This window comes from Miniopterus natalensis, chromosome 11 (assembly GCF_054644295.1).
Source record: "Miniopterus natalensis isolate mMinNat1 chromosome 11, mMinNat1.hap1, whole genome shotgun sequence".
Taxonomy (NCBI): domain Eukaryota; kingdom Metazoa; phylum Chordata; class Mammalia; order Chiroptera; family Miniopteridae; genus Miniopterus; species Miniopterus natalensis.
The window spans coordinates 15,845,870-15,863,695 of NC_142091.1; the positions used below are offsets into that span (position 1 = coordinate 15,845,870).

Consider the following 17,826-nt stretch of genomic DNA (forward strand, 5'->3'; position numbering starts at 1 on the left):
TAGGTCGATTGTCAACCATTGAACCACTCTGGCTCGGCAAGAAGTGTAGCTTTATTGATTTTGTGTTTTTACTTTCAAATATGTGTAAAAACTCAAATTATGCCCTGGTGAACATCCTTATGGTCTTTCACCTCTTTTAGAGAATATATTTTAAAAAATGATTAGAATTAGCTAAATATATTGTCTGCAAATACAGGAGCCATTTCTTTCAAGTGATTTTTTACACCGTCCTCTGGTAACATTTAAATTTAATTTTAGGTTTTTTATTTAATAAAAAATGCAAAGGTAAGTTTCAGCAGAGCATATGGGAGTAATCACAAATTTCAAATGAGTAAGTTCCAAACTGTTAGTTTTATTAAATACATAGTGAAACTCTGCCCTCTTTATTTTTATCGGTTTGATAAATATGCTTGAACATATGTTATAGTCAGACACTGTAGGCCCCTTTTTAAAATGTCCCATATTAGCAGTATGGGAGTCCTTGAATCTTATCTACAGTGGGCTTCACTGTGGAATAAGCTGATGGGGCCATTTCAGTTGGGAACCTCCAGTGTTGGTACCTTGAAGTCTTTCACTTGGGGCCAATCAGAATCTCTAGAAAGACCCTTTTATTCTCTTGCCTAGAGCAGTTAAGCCCGATTGCCAGTGTTCTGGGAGCTGAGTTGGGGAAGAAGGCTGGGGTGGCTGAATGTTGGACATTCAAGGACATTAAGTAACACTTATAAATGCCCTGGTTTTCAGACTGTGTATCCTCAACCGTCTGGTTTTCCCAGCCCAGCTGCCTTACAAAGTATAATCCTGTAGTGTTCTGCTGGTGCGGAAGAGGGCCTCTGGTGTGTTAATTGCTTTTTCTAAAGATTTTCACCTTAGCCGTCTGTTGTTGTTTTTTTAATCCTCACTGGAGGATAAGTTTTTATTGATTTTCAGAGAGAGAGAGAGGAAGGGAGAGACTGAAACATTGATGTGAGAAACATCGATGGGTTGCCTCGTGCATGAGCCCCAACTGGGGATTGAACCCACAGCCTGTTGGTGTACGGGGTGACACTCCAACCAGCTGAGCCACTGGGCCTGGGCGTGATCTCTTGTTCATCACACCTTCACTTCTACTTCCATGTTCTTGGTGCTGCCAGCTCCTAAGCCTCTGAGGACTCTGCAGAATGGCTCTCTACTATCCCTGCTAACCCTCCTCCCCTACACCTCCCAGGCATGACCAGCTTCTAGTGTGTAAGTCAGACAATCCCAGGTGATCTGATTTTTAGTGTGCTTTCTCTTACTCTTTGTTCTAGTAGTTTTGTGCTGTTTTAAAAATTATTTTAATGTCACTTTTGAGGAGTCACTCTGTGAAGGGTATAGAGTTAAATGTTTATGTTCTATCTCATAATATTTATCTTTGACATGTTCTATTTAGATAACTTGAATAAATAATAGTATTAATATTACACGATAGCTTTGGTATCTCTAAGGAGAGTACTTCTTTTCATTTCAATATTATTTACTCATATCTACTTGATTTTTTTGTAATGTAACTTGATACATATTAAGAATTATAACACCCTGTAGTATGGTTTACTTAAATATATTGTTAGGAATTTTAGTCCAGGTGTGTTAACTAAATGAAGAATAGCAGTTAAGTGAGTAATCATAGCTTAGAAATGTGGAAAGTAGTGATTACCCAGAGGATGAAGTATTTTCTACTAGGAATATGGAAATTCTATGTTATCCCCATAACATGGGATCTCTGTATCTCTCTCAAGCATAAAATAGCTTTGGTATCTTATGATTATGATCTAAAGAACTTTTTTCATTGTTTAGTTTTCATATAACTATAAAAAAAGAATATTATTTAAATATGTATGGTGTATTTATTATATTACACTTGGGGGTGGAATCCTGCTTTAATGAAGTTGATAACCTCAAATTATACCATTAAGCTCATATTTTAAAATTAAAGTCTTTTATACACATAGAGAAGTACTTAAATGTGTATGTGTCCTCCTTGAAACTATTAGCATGATATATATTTTTTAATATTGAACTGTTCTTGTATCACTACTAATTTAGTACTTTTGAGTCTTCATTTATAATTCATGATATCTTGAGTCTGTCTTCATGGCTTCCAGCAGTTAAACTGGGAAAGGATTATGCACAGACAGGAAGGAAGGAAGTTTGTGAGATAATCTTTGGATTACCTAAATTGTTATTACTGTTGTTGCTGCTTTTTATCCACTTTTCCCCTTCTTCAAAAATGTTTGGTTTTCAAATATATAGTTCCACTCTAGTAATGATTTCCCATTTCCTATAAAATTATAAAGTTATCTTTTCTCTACAGAACTAGATAGAGAGATAAATAACAATTAGTTGAAAATATTTATAATAAATAAAAATTTACAAGCATAGTAACAGCTAACAAAATAGAGTCAATCTCATAAACTATGTTATAAAACCAAATTTGTATATTTTCCCATTTGATTTTGTTTTTTAGTTTTATGCATGTAATACTAGGCATGGAAAGGTGACTGTTTGGGGTGTACAGTTGAATAGAGGTAGCAGTGAGGTTAACTGTTGTCACATTCTGGTTCAGCAGCAGCTTCAGTCATATCCCTGATGCCAGTGAATTGCCCATCTTACCATTCTTCAATTCTGTTGCAAATAAAGCCTAACTCACAGTACCTTGAGAGAGCAAAAGTTAATTTCTTATATCATAGTCCAGTATGGATTGGACAGACAGTTCTCTAAGGCAGGTCTCCTATAAGCTGTAATTCAAGCATCTGAGCTCCTTCCCTGATAAGGCTGTCCTGTGGTGGGTCCTCTTGCAGCACCTGGGACGGAAGAAAATGAACATGAGGGGGCACACTGCTGCTGAACTGCTGCAACACACAAGTGGTACATACCATTTCTACATGCATTCACTGCTCAGAGCTAAGTATGGCCCCACCTAAGCCCCAGAGAGGCTGGGAAATTTAGTCGTTTTCTTTGCCCAGGAAGAGGAAAATGAGTTTAGGTAGCACAGCCTTTTGGGGAAGCATTTTTATCTGCAGAAATCAGATTGGGGGCATGGCAGGTATAAAATTTGAATGATTAATTTTACCATACAGATGTCCATACCAATATTTTATATTTTATTCATAATTTAGCCTCAGTTGTGTGTGTGCTGTATCTATTAATGTGATTTTTATAGAGTATAATATCTAAGGCAGAATTTTTAAAAGAGGAAGTAATCATCTATAATCTATAATGATTTATCTAACAATCACCTCTGATGAGATTATAACTGAAAGGTCAGCAGTCCCTTACATTATTAGCCAAAGACTTTGAATTTAACAACAAATTGAGTGTCTAAAGAGACTATGTTCAACGTAATTATATTGCTGCAGTCAGAAATGAAAAATGAATCCCATATCTGTTGCTTACTAGGTACCTTTCAAGTCACCTCAAATTATTATTATTTGATTTCTTTCTTTCTCGCTCTTTTTAAAATTTACCTACTTGCTCTTCTTTTATAAAATGAGTGGAAAACAGAAAAGTAATCAATTACAAGTGGTCAGTGGAGGCCTGGCTGGACCCAGAATGTTCACCCCATACCCAGCAGTAATGAGTAGCCTCTTCCCTTGGTAGGTGCCAGCGGAGGCTGAGTGGGAACCGGAACTTCTAGGCAATGTCTCAGCCGCCCGGGCAAATCTCCAGGGAATTATGCTGAGTGAAGAACGCCAACCCCAAAAGATTATGTGATTCCATTTATATAATGTTCCTGAAATGACAAAATTAAAGAAATTGAGAACAAATTGGTTGTTGCCAAGGTTTAGGAAAGAAGGGGGTTTGGAGTGAGTGCGACTAGAAAAGGGGGCAGCGGAGACATCCTTGCAGTGTTGGCATCACTCTGTATCTTGACTGCATCAGCATTAATACATGTGATGCGTTATCATAATAACATAATTTTAATCAAAATACTAAAAAGTTACAAATCAAGCCGACAGCTCTAAGTAGCAGTATTTCGCCCCCCTGCTTGACAGGCACACTTGCTGGCTCTCTGCAAGGCCCATTGAATTTGTGATTCTCAGCCACTGGGGGTCTGCACATGGTGCTGCGGGGAGAGTTGGCTTTTGGCTCCTGGCCTTCAGCCTGCTCCCCTTTCTTCTAATCCCCGGCTTCATCCTGTGCAATGAGGGGTGTCCTGTGAATACATGTTAATGTCTTGGGCTCCATGTCTAAACTCCTCTACAAACAACTGTCCCTCAGGTCTAGGAGCGTGAAATAAATAAGTGAATAAATAAGTAAATAAAAAATAAGGATTTTGTAATGATGAACTGTTTGGGAAAAGAAAACACTTTTCTCATCTGTAGTATGCTTGATTTTCATATACTTGGTAGGACTGGACTATATGTGAAAACGGGATTGCTTGAATATACAAGGTTACAAGTGAAGGGTCAGCCAACATTATAAGGGAGCAAGCAAATGAAGGTGCTGTGAACATAAGGAAAAAGAAGTGAAGTCTGCTTGTCTGTACGAATTTAAGGATGCCTGCCTACTCTGAGTACCTTTTTTGGCGTATGGATGTTTTTTCTATGATTTTCTGTGATTTCTGCTTATTTTACCACCTGAATTTGATTTTAGTTCTTTCCTTATTTTAGTTTAATGGAACCATTTAATATGTACATATATTAGTAGTTTTATACATAGATATAAAACAATGCAGTGTGAATTTCAGTTTTTAAAAAATCTTGCTTAAATATGTGAAGTTATATAGTGGACTTAGAAAGTAAAGTAATTCCAAAGTAACATTAACAAGTTCAGATATAGTTTACTATTTGTTTTTTTTTTTTAACGGGATTCATTGTACTTTTTATTGTTTTCATATTTTGAAAACAATATGTTTCATATGTGCTGTTTTTACTAACCATTTTCCTTTCTTCAGATGTTTAGAAAATCATTGGTAAAGATGTTTGAAGATAAAGGATTGGACTGCGTCTTTTTAGAGACTTATATGGGCATGAAGAAGCAGCATCATATGGTTTATGAATGCATTCCGCTCCCAAAGGAAGTGGGTGATATGGCTCCCATCTATTTTAAGGTATTTACGGATAGTCTTTACATGCATGCTTATATTTTGCTACAGTGCTGTTTTATGAACACAGTTTCTTTGTTCTTGTATTTTTTTCTCCAGTATACTTAAATTTTATGTTATGTAAGAAATAAAGTAAGTCACAAAAAATTCTGTATAAATTTCTATGGAAAGAAATTTGGGATTTTGACCTTTAAAAGCCTACTTGTTAATAAGTGTGAGTATGCTGTCAACTAGTAATTTATAATCATTATTCCAGTTTCTCATTTCTCAAATGGAAAATTGTTTTACCTTGAGTAGTTACAAGTCAAAATTACAGTCATAACTCTAGAAAACTTATCATTGAAATTCATGAGAGCCATAGACAGTTACATACAATCAGTAAAAGTAGCAATTGCTAAAGCAAGTTATTGCTTGTAAGTTTTAGTATTTAACACCTCATTATGCTATTTGTAAAGAGAAACTAATATCTAACTTTGATACACATGCTTGGATATATAGTAAATGACTACACTTCTAAGTGTCATTATAATATTCAAGCAACTTTTACTAAATAGCATGTGTTTGATGCTGACCTGAATACAATATAGTTTACAGACTAATGTAAATACATAAATGTAGAACCATGTATGAAGTAGTAATGTGATCAATGAAAAAAAGGTAATGTTTTGTGAGGTTCTGTTGGAAGGCTTGCAAATGCAATGTTTAGACAGTATAGGATGGTAAAGTTTATTAATGTAAACTGTAAATTACAATAAAAAGGATTATAAAACTTTTTAAGGTTAGTGAGGTGGTGAAAATCTACTTTTACTCTAGATATTTTTTTAAAAATCTGAATATTTGATTTGAAGAATATGCTATTAAAGTACAGGAGGATAAGCCAGATAATCTCAAAATCCATGTCAATCCTATGTTGAAGAAAATCAGTGAGAAGAGGTTATTATACTGTTATTGAGTGGTTTTGTTTGTTTGTTTTTTGGTTTTTGTTTTATACTTCCTCAGGATAGTCTTAGATGATTGTGACTGTAGGCACTGAGGCATAGGACACACCATGTGATCATTTAAGATGTGTTTATTGGTTTTGGCTTCAGTTTTATGTAGAATGTGCTATATTATAGTATCAACACAAGCAACCCGTGCCTTTTAAACAGGGAGCCGCAGTCTATCTGATGTATTTAAATTGTGCTTATTTGAATTTAAAAAATATGAATATTTGATTAAATAAAAATCATTAAAATTTGCTTCATTAATAATGGTAAGGTTTAAAACTGAGATTATTTTATATTCATCACCCTAGCCCTTCTTTCTATTAAACATTTCTTTTCCATAAATACTAGTCATATTGCTTAGCCTAGAAAGTCTTAGAATGCTATGTCTATGCTCCCCCCCCCCGCATCTTTACTTCTTTGTTTTATGGCCAGAAATAGTTTAACTACTTGGTTGCTAGAAAGCCTGGAAATTACTCTTTTTTCATATTTAGAAGAAGAGCAGTAGAACGAAGTGTATTTATTTGAGTAGATTTCTGTGGAGTAAGGAATTTGTGAACTTTTATGCTTACAAATTACATGCAGTTGTAAATTGCTTGGTCTTATTAAAAGTTGTTTTCGTCACGTAATGTTGAGCTGAACTTAACTTCATTACAGGAGTTAAGAATGGGAAAAAGTGTCTTGACTAAAGATAGAACTTTTTAAAAAATCAAGAAGTTCCAATTTTAAATAACCCAAATTAAAGCTTATCCACTCAAAATAATGGCTCACCATGTATAACATACCCTGTAATTTACTGTGTTATTTAATTTTTAAACTGTCTTGTATTTAAATATGTTATTTTTCATTAACAAATGACTGTTTCTTAGAAAGCCATAATGGAATCTGATGAGGAGTGGTCTATGAACAAGAAATTGATTGATCTCTCTTCCAAAGATATCAGGAAGTCTGTAAGTATTTTTTTTCTACTATGAGAAATTACCCTAGTGTTAAGGATTTTCATTAATTTCCACATCATATTTGAAAAAGGAACTGTTTGGCTGAGCGACCAGATGTAAAGTAATGGATTCTACAAATAAAGAAGAAGAAATTCTTTTCATTTTGCCTTATCTAGCAAATGCATGTTTGTTCAAATGCTTGTTGGAATGTTTATTCCTGACCTTCTGGCCCTCTGCCATTGTTGTCCCTGTGATTGGCTGTGACAGCTATCAGACTCTGCCCGAGAGTTCCTCTCCTGGGCTTCCCAGCCGCCATGGGGCAGATGGTGAGAGGCTTCCTTGTCAATAGAATTATAATGAGGGACATTTTCCTAGAGGCTCTATTTTGAATTTGGAACCTGTGTCCACAGCCTCCTTTTCTTTGACTTTTCAGTGAGCCAAAGCAGCCCCACCTAGGCTCTCCCCTGTTGCTTCTATCCTAAGCCCATCCTGGTTAGCCGGGGAAAGCTGCCGCTGTCTGTTGCTCCCCTGGTTTCAAGTCTGGTCCCATAGAGTTTAGGAGATGCACACCTGTGGAGGAAGAGGGGGCAGGGAAAGTCACTGGCATGCTCCTGGGAGGGGGAGTGCACCCAGATCAACTTTTAGATGTAAAGTTCACATAAGTTGAGTACTTTTGTAATGACCTTTCCCTTTTTCTAGAAATAAAAATTAAGTGGAATAGAGATAGAATTGTGAATTCCATTTTGTTTTTCTATTAAAAAGGTAAGTTAGCCTATAGGTGTTTATTGAGTGCCTCCTATTTACCAGGCACTATTTAGGTGCTTTTCATACAGAGTGGAACAAAACAGAGAAGATCCCTGACTTGATGGAGCTTATGGTCTAGTGCAGGATTTGGGAACCTCCAGGCTGTGTGTAAATCCCGCCTGCTGCCTGTCTGTGTGAACAAGGTTTTATTGCAATATAGCCACACCCATTTGTTATGTATTGTCTTTGGCAGGTTTCATGCTACAAGGGCAGAGTTGAAAATTATGACAGAGACTGTGATCTTCTGCAAGTTTTTTAAGTTTGCTGACCCCTGTTCTATTAGAGGTGTCACTAGAATATTTCTTCCCATTTCTTCTTTTGGGAAGCTAGACTCCCGATACATGTGAATGATAGGATTCCGTACTACATTTATTATATCCCATTCAGAAGATTCGAATTTTATGCATTATTGAAGATAGTTTTAATTCAGAGGTAAAATATTCTCTACGGTCTTATTCTCTCCCCTTGCTGGTGAATTGAGCTAGACAATATATTTAAAACCAAAACATAAAAACTCCCTCCTAAATGTCCTATGTACTTCTGGTTTATAAGCATAAAGAAAAAGATATCTAATATATGCACATCTTTTGTGCCTACTTTCCACTTCTCATATCATAATTTCCAATGCCATTCATTATTCTTTTAGAACATGATTTTAATGGCAGCTGAAAATATTTTGAGGTAGAAATTTTAAAAGAAATGTATTTTTCTTCTTTCACTACACTGCATATGCTGTTTTCTTCCTGGTAAACCATCACCTACCTATTAAAACCTTGTTTTTTATTTTTATTTTGTTTATTTTATTTTATGTTTTTAACTTTATTGTTGAAAGTATTACAGATCTCCCCCTTTCTCCCCCCATTAATCTCTTCCCCCCCTACATCTGCTCCCCCCCCCCGGCCTTCACCACACTATTGTCTGTGTGCATGGGGTATGCATATATACATCTAAGTTCTTTGATTAATCCCCACCCACTTCCCCATCCCTGCTTCCCACTGAGATTCCTCAGTCTGTTCCATGCTTCTATGTCTCTGGATCTATTTTGTTCCTCAGTCTATTTTGTGTATTAGATTCCACTTATGAGTGAGATCATTGAAAACTGAATCAGGAAGAATCAGAAAACCAGAATAGGCCAATAGCAACTGATGAAATCAAAGCAGCAATAAAAAAACTCCCAGCATACAAAAGCCCTGGTCAGGACAGCCTCACAGGGGAGCTTTCTAATTCTTTAAGTTGTAGGGTTAGATCGTTTACTAAAAATTTTTCTTGCTTTTTGAGGTAGGCCTGCATTGCTATGAACTTTCCTCTTAGGACTGCTTTCGCTGTGTACCATAGATTTTGGGTTGTTGTGTGTTCATTTTCATTTGTTCCCAGGAAGTTTTTTCTTTCTTTCTTGATCTTGTTGGTAACCCATTCATTGTTTCATAACATGCTATTTAGCCTCCATGTGTTTGAAGGTTTTTGAGTGTTTTTACTGTAGTTGATTTCTAATTTCATGCCCTTGTGATCTGAGATGCTTGATATGATTTCAATTTTCTTGAACTTGTAGAGACTTGTTTTGTGTCCTAACATGTGGCCTATCTTTGAGCATGACCCATGTGCACTTGAGAGGAATGTCTATTCTGTAGCTTTGAGGTGAAATGTTCTGTAAATATCAAATCTATCTCATCTAGTATGCCATTTAGAGTCACTGTTTCTGTGTTGACTTTTTCTCTGGAAGATCTATCTAGTGAAGTCAGTGGAGTGTTGAAGTCCATGACTATAACTGTATTGCGGTTGATCTCTCCCTTAAAGTCCTTAAGGTTGTTATTGATAGGTCCTTATTTATTGTCATTTTAATTTTTTATGCCTATGTTTCTCTTTTTGTTCTTCTTATTACAGCATTCCTTTAACATTTCCTGCAATGCTGGTTTGGTGATGATAAACTCCTTTAGCCTTTTTTAAAATCTGGAAGCTCTTTATTTTACCATCTATTTTGAATGATAGCCTTGCTGGATAGAGTAGTCTTGGTTTCAGATCCTTGTTTTGCCTTACCTTGAATACTTCATACCATTCCCTTCTGGCCTGTAGAGTTTCTGATGAGAAGTCAGCTGACAGCCTTATGGGAGCTCCTTTGTAGGTAATAGCTTGCTCTTCTCTTGCTGCCTTTAAAATTCTTTGTCTTGAATTTTTAGAATATTAATTATGATGTGTCTGGGTGTGGGCCTCTTTGAATTCTTCTTGCTTGGGACTCTCTGTGCCTCCTGAACTTTTGTGGCTTTTTCCTTGACCAGGTTCAGGAAGTTTTCTGCATTTATTTATTTATTTATTTATTTATTTATTTATTTATTTATTTATTTTTCCCTCCCTCCCTCCCTCCCTCCCTTCCTTTTCAGAGAGGAAAGGAGAGGGAGAGAGAGAGATAGAAACATCAATGATGAAAGAGTCATTGATCGAGCCCTCAACCGGGCATGTGCCCTGACCGGGAATCGAACCCCGATTGCCTGGATCCTAGGTCAATGCTCAACCGCTGAGCCAGGCCCGGCTGGGCTGCCATAATTTCTTTGAAAAGGTTCTCTAACCCTTGCTTACTTTTGACCTCTGCTGGCACTCCTCTGATGCAAATATTGTTATGTTTCATGTTGTCCCACAGCTCCCTTAGATTGTCCTCCTGTTTTTTAGTTGTTTTTTCTTTTTGGATCTCTGATTGAGTGATTTTTTCTACCCTGTCTTCTAATTTGCTGACCTGATCCTCAGCTTTCTCTAATCTGCTGTTCATTCCAATGTATTTAAAAAAAAAAAAAATCTTTATTGATTTCAGAGAGAGGAAGGGAGAGGGAAAGAGAGAGATAGAAACATCAGTGATGAGAGAGTCATTGATCAGCTGCCTCCTGCACGTCCCCCACTGGGGATCGAGCCCACAGCCCAGGCATGTGCCCTGACTGGGAATCCAACAGTGATCTCCTGGATGAGATAGGTCGATGCTCAACTGCCTAGCCACACCCAGCTGGGCCCAATGTATTCTTAATTTCTGCTATGTTGTTCTTCATTTCTGACTGGCCCTTTTTCATAGTTTCCATATCTTTTTTTATGCTGCTGAGCATCCTTACTATTAGTATTCTGAACTCTATATCTGATAGCTTGCTTATCTCCATTTCATTTAGCTCTTTTTCTGGAGACTTCTCTCATTCTTTCATTTGGGGCTTTTCTCCCCATTATGGCTGACTATTTGAGTTTGTTCCTATGTATTAGGTAGGCCTGCTAGAACACTCAGTCTTTTTGGAAGGTCTCTGGTGCAGGCTAATGTCAGATGCTGTTTGTGACTGGCCTTGAGTACCCTGTTTGGAGCTATCAACAACCCACAGCTTGAGGTCCCCTCTGTTGGTGCTGGGTGCGTTTGAACAGGACCAAGGCACACACCAAAGTCTGCTTTTCCAAGGCCTGCGTCCAGAAGTGGATGAAGCAAAGACTCAAAGCACTCTGAGGTCTGCCTCTGCCTTCAGGCTGATTAATCTGCTTTTCTTAATGAGCCTCAGGCTGTAGAAACTCCACTGGTAGGGGGAGAAGTTTTCCAGCAGGGTGGGGCAATTTCTTCCCCCTCAGGCAAAAGCTGCTTGGAAGGTAAATGCCTGAGAAAGATGCCCTCTGCAGTATGGAGGAGTGACTTGGCACAGGAATCCAGAGGGTTACGCTCTGAGGTGTATCTCCAGAGCCCATACCCTAGATTCTCCTCACACAGCTCCAGTCCACTCTGCCCTCCCTCTCCTAGAACCCAAGTGAATGGCTGCACACAAAACTTTGTGCATTGGCTCTTTAAGAGGATGCCTGCATTTCTAGCCGTTTCTCCCTGGCAGACAGAAATCTGGCTGCTTTTCACAGCTAGATGTTATGTGGGCACCTTCTCAGTTCTGGTGCTCTTGGCTGGGAGGCCCAGCCTGGGGTTAGGCCCAGGGTCCACAGTGAGAACCCCCCTAAAGCTAAGATACCTCTCTAGACCTTCAGCTGCTGCCTGTGGGAGCCCAGTCAGCTTTCTCAGGCCTCTGTACTGCCTACCAGTCTCTATGTGGTCTCCACTTTTCCTCCTTGGTTATGAGGGTGCTCTCCAGCTCGTCTTCAGTTGCAGTTGGTTATTCAGGGTGGTTTTTCTGTATTTTAGTTGTAATTCCAGTGTGGTCCTGGCATAGTGTCAGGGTAGCTTCCACTCAGGCCGCCACCATCTTTTCCAGTCACAGCTTTGTTTTTTAAAACCTAGATAAGTACTTAGGTACCCAGAGGGTTCTAATATTTTAACTTAACCAATATGGAAAATAAAAAAAAGTACACATCCCTGGTAGTTGCGTATTCAACTTTGAAGTGTTTCAAATGTGGCACCAGTTGCCATTTCTAAGTCTCACTAGTGTTGTATCTTGAAGTCACAGCAGGTGTGGAAGGAGCCAGATGAGTTTGTGAGGTCCCCTTAGCTTTAGGATTTAGTAATTATGTGGATGGAATTGTGAGGAGAACTTGAATTTAGAATTACTCCAAAGCAGGTCACTTTTTAGGTTAACAAGCTTTCCAGTATCATTTTAAAATGATAAAAGTGCTTTGAGCATTAAGTGAGCATTGTGGAAAAAACCTTACTATACTTTTAAGAGCTCTATTTCCTTGGCAATTTCATAAAGTATTGGAGTGATTATTTTTCCATAGTAGATTCTTGGCTTTTAGTAGAGATTCACATATTTGTAATTCATTCTGATTCTTTGTTGATTTATGTTTTTCCTTGCCGTGTGAGTATAAGCTTCTCTTTTTGTGCCCTTTTTGTTTATTCTCTGTGGGTCTTTTGATGTCTCTGCGATGTAGCCTGAAGTTTATGGAAATATACAAGGGAAACAGATCTGAATGTCCATTGCAGAGGAATGGATGTGATATTAAATAACCTGTCAAGAAAAGTGGTTGTTTTTTACAAGGCTGTTTTACTGAGATTTCATATGAGTTCTTTTTGAAGTTTTAAATGTTGTGATTTTTTAAAAGTTATTTTTGTGAAAAACACATTTAGGGACTGATTTTTTTTTTTTTAAACTAAACAAAGTCTGTCTCAAGGAAAATTTGAATTTACTCACAGACCTTCAAACTTGAGGTCAACTATAAGAAGCCATGAGTAACATCTGGAATATTCAAAGCAGAAAATTCAAATACTATTGTTTTTCTACCATAAATAACATTTTTTGCAGTTATAGTAGTTGTAAAAAATCAGGTAACTCTGTTGGTACCTTTCAAGAGTGGTACCAAAGTTTTGACTTCTTTCTGTCTGGCTGGTTAAGGCAAGAAAAGATAAATGCTAAATGTGCAATCCCTATTAAAATACCAGCAGCATATTTCACAGGTCTGTTGTTTAAAACAACACAGATTATTATCTTATAGTTCTGAATGGCACAAATAGAAAAGGAGTTTCACTGGGCTGAAATCAAGGTGTTCGGCAGCCTGTATTCTTTCTGGAGGCTCTAGAGGAGAATCCATTCCTTTGCCTTTTCCAGCTTCTAGATGTTACCTGCATTCCATAGGCTGTGGTCCCTTCATCTTTAAAGTCAGCAGTGTAGCATCTCCTGATCCTTCTTTGTGGTTACATTAACCCAGGATAATGTCCCCACTTCAAGATTCATAACTTAATTGCATCTGCAAAGTCCTTTTGCCATATAAGGTAAGATATTCATGGCAAAATAGTGAATTAGATTATTGGCATATTTAAGGGGCCGTTATTCTGCCAAACATAATACAAATAAAAGGCATGGGCCCCGTCATCACAAGTTGCTTCCTCAAGTTCTCTCTCTAAGTACTGTCATTCATTTGATGTATTTCTGTAACATTGTTTTAGCAATTCAGATTCTTGTTTCACACATGATGATCTCTGTCAGGTAGCCAAAATATCCTAATGGAGCCTTCCAGATCCTTTTTTCTTTGACCACCAGTTTTGCGCAAAGCACTGTTGTTTGGGAGATAGAAATGAAAGTAATATTTGAGTAATATTGTCTGTTCCAGACCCTGGGCCATGCATTTTATGTGTATTTTTCTGTTTGATTTTCACAGCAAACCTCTGGGCTCTTATAGTTCTCAGGAGGCTCAGAGATGTTAAATAACTTGCCTGTGGTTACAGAGTTGCAAGGACCAGTGCTATGATTAGAGCCATATCTGTTCCTTTATTTTTTCTTAATTATCTAGGTCATACATGTTTATATTTAAAAAGTGTGAAAATATAAAAGAATACAAAGTCACAAAACAGTAACCCATTTCTTTGCATATTTTGTAAACTGATTTGTTTTTACTTAATACTTTTTCTATAACATGAACAACTCTTTATTAGCCCTAATTTTAATTGCTTTGTATTATATCAAGATGACCACTTTCTTTCCACCATGCTATACCATCTACCCTCAAACCATTGCTCCTTGAGAACACATACAAAATGCATACATATGCGATTCAGGGCCCAAAAGAGTAAATGCTGACTGTACAAGGGATTAGAGAGGAGAAAGAGTGCTATTAGTTGACTCCCTTGAATAATTTTTAGTGACAGAATTGGAGCTTGGAGGAAAAACTTGCGTGAGCAAAGATTTACTTAATTGATGAAGCAATAAATTATGGCCTTACCCCTGCATTGTTCAAGGGTAACCTGTAGTTAATCCTGGAGATATTTTGAAGTGAGTTTGGTAAACTAAGTATTGCTATACCCATTTCACCAGTTAATAAAAAATTATGATTGTTTGGGTTTAACTTATCTTTAATTGATTTCAGAGAGAGGAAGGGAGAGGGAGAGAGAGAGAGAAACATCAGTGATAAGAGTGTCATTGATTGCCTGCCTCCTGCACGCCCCCTGTGGGGGATCAAACCTGACACCTGGGCATGTGTCCTGACCAAGTATTAAACCTTGATCTCCTGGTTCATAGGTTGACACTCAACCACTGGGCAACACCAGCTGGGCAGGTTTGATTTATCTTTGATAAATAAATAGTAATAAACAAAGCTCCAGATATATGGCTCTTCCTAATTTGCATTGTGAGCAAAATTTAAGAGAGCTTACTTTTATTCTCTATGTGTATAGTCTAAGGAAAATTATTCTGCTGTTATATTTTTAAAATGTACCTTTTCTGTTTTCCTCAAAGACAGGAAAATAATTGGTCTTGATGATAATTGTTGGATGTTACAAAGAGCTATCTGGCTGAAAGGCCACCTGATGAAATGTGTTACTCAGAGTGTTAGGTCATTACCTCAGTATCTCTAGATGAGAAATTCACTGTGTACTTTTTCTTGAGGGACATTCAGTTATTGACATGCCAGAGAGCAAGAAGAGGGGTGAAGCATGACTTTCTGATTCCATGTTGTATTCACATGAGATTTATTTTGTTTATTTAGGTGCCCAAAGGCTTACCTTACTTCTCTGTGGATTTCGGCCTCCAAGGAGGGTTTGCTCATGTCATTGAAGATCAACACAAATTCCCTCATTACTTTGGAAAGGTATGCTAACAACTTAAATAACAACTCAGTGTTTAGCCATTTGGTAGCACTTTTCTTTTGAAGGGAAGTCAAAACTCTGGTCACAGTATACAGTGAGGTTGGTGAGTACTGTTCCACCCAAGTTTGAGAGGGACAGCATAGAAACTATTAATAAAATTACCCCAGACTATTTGTTACAGTCAGGAATGTCACTTTGGAACCAAAGATTTGTTGACAGTGTCAACAGTGACTGTAGTGTTTCCCTGTGGAGTCAGCCAGCCTTGTGCTGTGAGTGATAATTGCAAACATTATTGAGAGCTGACACTGACACATGTATTGTTCTGAGCACTCACTTAATTCTCACAATGACTCTATCATGTAGATATTGTTACTACTTTCATTTTACAGATGAAGAAACTGAGCTGTAGAGAGGTTATGTAACTTTCCAGTGTCATTCGCTAATAAATGACAGAACCAAGGGTACATACACTCATGATTGAACCAGAGGACAAGAGATCTCACCTCTTCATTTATAATTAAGCACCATATAGTTCAAGAATCATATGACTAATTTCATACATATTAGACTATAGATCTTCCATGACCAGTAGGTTCTGTTCAGTACTACAGATTGCCTTCTAGGGGTATAGTTCTTACGTATGTCTCCTGAGATTCTGGTGGTATGTAAGTTGGTGTCAGGGACTGGAATGAAGTTGACATAGCCACTGCAGCAGTGTAAGAAGTCCAGGCAATAGTAGCTCTCGAAGTGACCTTTCACTGTAGGGTAGCTCGGCCTTTCTGCTTAGGCCGTCCTCTAATTAGAGGAGCCTTGATGAATTCCCAGGGTTCCCTGTGCTCCCTTCCCACCTTTTCTCCTGTAAAAGACTATCTTCTACAAGGAATAGGGACATGGCAAGAAGAATCCCAACTCCAGAGGTTTGGGTGAAAAACTTTTTATGCTGCCGTCCTTAAAGGACTAACTGCGGGCTCAAACTCACATGAGCCTTTGAACTGTTGAGTTACAGAAATTTGTTTGAGAATTTTCAGAATATTTTTTCCCAGAGTTAACTAGAAAAACATTTGTTTTCATTGCTCTGAAAAATTCTGTTGTTATTCAGTGATGACAAAATTTTGTCATTGAATAGGACTCTGGATTTATTTTTTTAAACTTGATTCTAGTGAAAATGAAATAAATTATCATTTATTTTATTTCCTCTCTGTGCCCTCTTCTACCTCCACCCACCCTGCCCCCTGCAGTTGGTTTATAAATACTCTGGGTAGCAGAGAGAACATTAGCAGAGATTCAGCTGCAGTTGAACAACAAAGCTAATAATTATTAGATGCTGATTAACTTTTTTTCAAACCAGAGCAGCTAATAAGGATCAAATTAATTAAATTTCACTTTCTCTTTCTCCCTTTCCTGTCTGGTAGGTGTGCTAACATGCAACAAAATGAACGCATTACTTGACATGGAGACACAGCTAGGACTCCTAAGATTACAGGGTTTGCATAGTTAGAATTAATTGAAAACAAGATTTTTTTGACTTGAAATTAATATTTATGTAAAATTTGAACATTTTCATGGAGAATTGCTGAATGCAATATTGATTAGCAGAATAAACAAATAGCTCCGTTCCTGTTTTCATACTTGTACATACAACGTGTCTGTATTTTTCTTCTTTAAAAGGAAATCATTGGTGGGATGCTGGATATAGAGCCACGATGTTGGAGGAAAGGGGTCCGAGAAAGCTTCGAGGATCAGAGGAAGAAAGCACTGCAGTTTGCTCAGTGGTGGAAACCATTTGACTTCACCAAAAGTAAACAGTGTTGAGTCATACCTTTCAGTTTTATTTCCTGCACCTAACTACACAGCCGGCTCTCAGGTCACAGGGAAGGCCATGCTCTGGGTCTCTGTCCACTTGGCATCATTGGCTGTGTCATTTCCTTCCCCATCTGCTCCTGTGGACTGCATTACTTCCATGGACCGGGGAGTGAGGCCAGCTCTGCTGGGTGACGTCCTCACATTCCTGTTCTGTACCTACGTCTTGGTGTTCCAAACCATTCAGTGGATATATGGAAAGACTTTTCTGAAGGATTAGCCAGGACGTGTAGCAGATCATTGGTTCAGAAGAAAATAGGTTGGCTTCAAGGTTAAGTCTATTGATTGACTTCCTTTGCATTTTTTAAATTAAGAGTTGGCATATTCAGTAATAATTGGAATTTCTCTTCATAGCATCTTATAGAAGATCTCTTGATTTTCCACCAGCAGCATATATCACTGCTGTTCTTTTTATTGCGGGAAAACGATGTCCCAGAGGTGATAAAGAATTAAATGACGTATAACATGTTCCTGATTTGTTTGTTTTTATTTCTAGATTTTTAAAATAGTGTCTTTGAATTTTGGTGAGTTTAAAAGTAATTGTTCTAAGTAATACAATTTACAGTTGTTTGCGATTTTTATGAAAGTTAAAAATGTTAGCCAAATCATCATTCTTGCATTGTATTGATTCTGACAAAATCCTAAATACTGAGAGTGTGCTGAGTGTCAAGAGCACATTCTGTGGTCCCACCTGATCTAAGGTGCTTCATAACC

General features: G+C 37.6%; 1 protein-coding gene across 5 annotated transcripts in view; it reads left to right on the forward strand.

Moving 5' to 3' along the window:
• Positions 1-17,580, forward strand: part of CWF19L2 (CWF19 like cell cycle control factor 2) — an 89,565-nt gene extending 71,985 nt beyond the window's left edge. For 2 of the 5 annotated variants that reach the window (XM_016207455.2, XM_087821564.1), the window contains 4 exons: positions 4,913-5,068; positions 6,915-6,995; positions 15,153-15,254; positions 16,921-17,580. In XM_016207455.2, coding sequence (XP_016062941.2) covers positions 4,913-5,068; positions 6,915-6,995; positions 15,153-15,254; positions 16,921-17,064 — 483 coding nt within the window. In that variant the 3' untranslated portion in view covers positions 17,065-17,580. Of the gene's footprint in view, positions 1-1,130; positions 5,069-6,914; positions 6,996-15,152; positions 15,255-16,920 lie in introns of those variants that run through there. The other 3 variants (XR_015715267.1, XR_015715268.1, XM_087821565.1) reach the window with 3 other exon arrangements.
• Positions 17,581-17,826: the final 246 nt, after the last annotated feature.